General features: G+C 43.9%; 1 protein-coding gene across 1 annotated transcript in view; it reads left to right on the plus strand.

Annotated features, from left to right (window-relative positions):
- The window catches only part of PTPN9 (protein tyrosine phosphatase, non-receptor type 9), a 76,442-nt gene that overhangs the window by 6,186 nt on the left and 66,234 nt on the right, over window positions 1–4,022 (plus strand). The window contains exons 3-5 of the mRNA XM_011933009.1: window positions 1,703–1,707; window positions 2,151–2,240; window positions 3,015–3,139. Of these exons, the coding sequence (XP_011788399.1) occupies window positions 1,703–1,707; window positions 2,151–2,240; window positions 3,015–3,139 (220 nt within the window). The remainder of the gene's footprint in view (window positions 1–1,702; window positions 1,708–2,150; window positions 2,241–3,014; window positions 3,140–4,022) is intronic.

The raw sequence follows: 4,022 nt of genomic DNA on the forward strand, positions 1-4,022 counted from the left end.
TCGGCCTCCCAAAGTGCTGGGATTACAGGCTTGAGCCACCGCGCCCGGCCGAAAGGGAAGTTTTAACCCTGGAAAAGAAGAGCAACTGCATATTAGCTAGGTCCATTATCTTAAAGCATCTTTATGCAAATGTAGCGGCATCTGGATTTTACTTTGTTTTGATTTTTGTTTTTTGAGGGGGCACACACTTTGGTTTTGTGCTTCTGTTTGCTTTCTCAGTTTGTAGTGTCTTTGATAAAACACTATACAGCATGTTACTTTGGGGTCAGAATCCTTCTAAAGAAATACAAAATCTCCCTAAAAAAAAAATTGGGATAACAAGCACTAGATTAGCTTAACTGAAGTTCGGTTACATCTGTGTTATGGACCAGCTCATTCAATATTTATTCATTTACTCAACAGATACTTATTTTATACTTACTGCGTTCCAGGTGCAGAGATTACTATTTAGAAAGAGAGACTAGGGCTGGGTGCAGTGGCTCATGCCTTTAATCCTAGCACTTTGGGAGGCCAAGGCAGGTGGATCACTTGAGGTCAGGAGTTTGAGACCAACCTGACCAAAATGGCAAAACCGTATCTCTACTAAAACTACAAAAATTAGCTGGGTGTAGTGGCACCTGCATTCCCAGCTACTCAGGAGGCTGAGGAAGGAGAATCACTTGAACCAAAGAAGTGGAGGTTGCAATGAGCTGAGATCACACTATTGCATTCCAGCCTGGGCAACAGAGTGAGACTCTGTGAAGGAAGGGAGGGAAGGAGGGAGGGAGGGAGCTCAAGTGATCTGCCCACCTCAGCCTCCCAAAGTACTGGGATTACAGGCGTGAGTCACCGTCCCCAGCCTAAGAGGTTTAAAAATAAGCAGTTGATGAAATAGGACAAACCAAGATAATATTTTTTTTGTTATCGATATGTAAAGGTAGAGAATGTCTCTGGAGAAAGGAAATGTAAGTGGTCAACCTTGTCATTTAAAAGGAGGACTGAAGAGGCTGGGTGCGGTGGCTCACGCCTATAATCCCAGCACTTTGGGAGGCCGAGGTGGGTGGATCACTTCAGCCCCGGAGTTCGAGACCAGCCTGGGCAACATGGCAAAACCCTGTCTCTACAAAAATTAGCCAAGCATGGTGGCATGTGCCTGTAATCCCAGCTACTCAGGAGGCTGAGGTAAGAGAATATCTTGGATGCAGAGGTTGCGGTGAGCCAAGACCATACCACTGCACTCCAGCCTCGGCGACAGTGTGAGACTCGGTCTTGATTGAGAAAAAAAAAAAAGAATCTGGTCGTCAGAGTGAGGAAAATGAAGTCGTTTTAGCTGCTGTTGGAGAGACTATCAAGTGGAGAGAAGACTCCTATGTAAACATAGGAGAGGCCTAAACCTAGAAAATGTGTGAGGATGTATGCGTCCAGACATTTTTGAGGTCCATATTTTAGTGTCCTGGTACCATGTCAGTGCTGCTGCATGTTTAAGAACTTTGATCCTGCACCTGAATGTAACATACTGGTTACTCTTCAGGGTTAGGATTAGGATTCTTACTGAGTCAGAGAAAAATACCCTGCCTGAGGGGCTGATAAAGCAGATTTGGACAGGAATTCTGAAAATGCTTGGCTGGCTTGGAGGCAGTTTACAAAGAAATTCATAATTCATTTAGTTGACTTCATTATTCATTTAGCTGAATTCTTTTTGTTTTTTGTTTTTTTTTTTGAGACAGAGTCTCATTCTGTTGCCCAGACTGGAGTGACAGTGGTGCTATCTTGGCTCACTGCAACCTCCACCTTCTGGGTCCAAGCAATTCGCCTGCCTCAGCCTCCTGAGTAGCTGGGATTATGGGCACGCACCACCGTGCCAGCCTAATTTTTGTATTTTTAGCCGAGACAAGGTTTCACCATGTTGGCCAGGCTGGTCTGGAACTCCTGACCTCAGGTGACCTGCCCGCCTCAGCTTCCCAAAGTGGTGGGATTACAGGCGTGAACCACCGCACCCGGCCCATTTAGTTGAATTCTAGTTCAATTAAATGAAGTAGAATTAGTTATGAAATTTATAATTCATTCATTCACTGATAACCACCTTCTCTCTGAGATTTGGTGGTTACATGGCACTGTCCTGGATATACAGTATTTTCATATTAATACATTTTGGTATGCTTCCTTTTTAGGAAACTCGAAGGAAGGAAGGCATTGTGAAGCTGAAACCTCATGAAGAACCTCTTCGTTCTGAGATCCTCAGTGGAAAATTCACCATCTTAGTGAGTGTTTAGGGACCCTATCTCGTAGGGCCTTATTACTTCCTTTTTTAACTGGTGTCCTGTTTGGACTTTGTTCCTATATACCTTAACCTGAATCTAGAGTCTCCACAGTTAGGAGCAGATGTGAAACAGCCATGCAGTTTGGTATAAAATTATTTTAGTAACAACTGGATTACTAATAGTTTCTAGTAATTAGAGTTATGAATGATAATTGAAAAATTAAATTATGGAAAATCAGTTGTACAGTAGACTTAGAAAAGTTTCTTCAGTTGGTCCATTAAGGTTAATCATGGTCTTTGGGATAGGTATGCAATGTGTCAGACACCCATGCTTCCATACTTAACACAAGCTCTCCACTTAGTTGAGACCTCAGCCTTTCAAGTAAACATACAATGACACTTTTAAGGCAGAGGGTGGAAATCATGATCCTGTTCCCTGGTTCTCTGCTGCTGCTTGTTTCTTTTGCCATTCTGCCAGGGAAGTTAGCTAGGAAGCCAGTGCAGAGCCATCCTTTGATCTGTCTGCAGTTGAAGAGCAAAGAGAATGTTTTTTTTTTTTTCTCTTGTCACAGAAATATGGTCCAGGGAGTCCTGAGAGAATCAGGCAAGGGGTGATATTAACATTCTTCCCTTTGGGGAGCAATTGGTGAAGTCAGGGAATTATTCTTAGCATCTGTTTTGTACATGTATCAAACCCTTATCCAGTGTATGTCTTAGTAATTGCTGTGATTTTCTATTTGATTTTTAAAAATGTTTCTTGTTTTACTTGCTTTAGAATGTTCGGGACCCAACAGGAGCCTCCATTGCCCTCTTTACTGCCAGGTTGCATCATCCCCACAAGTCAGTCCAACATGTGGTACTTCAGGCTCTGTTTTACTTGCTAGACAGAGCTGTGGATAGGTAAGCACTGAGACTATTTTTTAGGTATTCTACATGCAGGTAGAAAAGTGACAGTTTTTTACTTGATTAAATTCAGCAGTGCCTTCACCATTCTCCTAGGATGTGCCCTGGGCAATGCTATGAATAGAAAACAGTCCATGTCCTTCAGGATGCGGCATGTTTGCAGGCATTATCAAGATGGTGGGTGTTCTTTATTTTATTTTATTTTATTTTAATTTTAATTTTAATTTTTATTTTGAGACGGAATCTTGCTCTGTCACCCAGGCTGGAGTGCAGTGGTGCAATCTCAGCTCACTGCAAGCTCCGCCTCCCAGGTTCACGCCATTCTCCTGCCTCAGTCTCCTGAGTAGCTGGAACTACAGGCACCTGCCACCGCGCCTGGCTAATTTTTTTTATTTTTAGTAGAGGTGGGGTTTCACCGTAGTCTCGATCTCCTGACCTCGTGATCTGTCCTCCTTGGCCTCCCAAAGTGCTGGGATTATAGGCATGAGCCACTGCACCTGGCCGGTGGGTGTTCTCTTTACCACCTTGGCTGTATGTCAGGAAAACAGAAGCTGAGAAAGTCAATTATCGGCAATCTTCAGTGTATGGAAAACTACTTATTGGAAGAGAATGAGGGGGAGATGACCTGTGCTGGTTCTTTTTGCTCATATCAGAATCCTCTAGGGCCTCAGTTTCTTTGTCTGCAAGCAGGAATAATGCCATTTAGTTCAGAGGATTTTGAGACTCAACATTCAAGGGAGGGCTGGATGCAGTGGCTCACACCTGTAATCCCAGCACTTTGGGAGGCTGAAGTGGGCGGATTGCTTGAGGCAGGAGAATGACGTGAACCTGGGAGGCGGGGCTTGCAGTGAGCCGAGATCACGCCACTGCACTCCAGCCT

Source organism: Colobus angolensis, unplaced genomic scaffold (genome assembly GCF_000951035.1).
Source record: "Colobus angolensis palliatus isolate OR3802 unplaced genomic scaffold, Cang.pa_1.0 Scaffold99, whole genome shotgun sequence".
Taxonomy (NCBI): Eukaryota; Metazoa; Chordata; class Mammalia; order Primates; family Cercopithecidae; genus Colobus; species Colobus angolensis.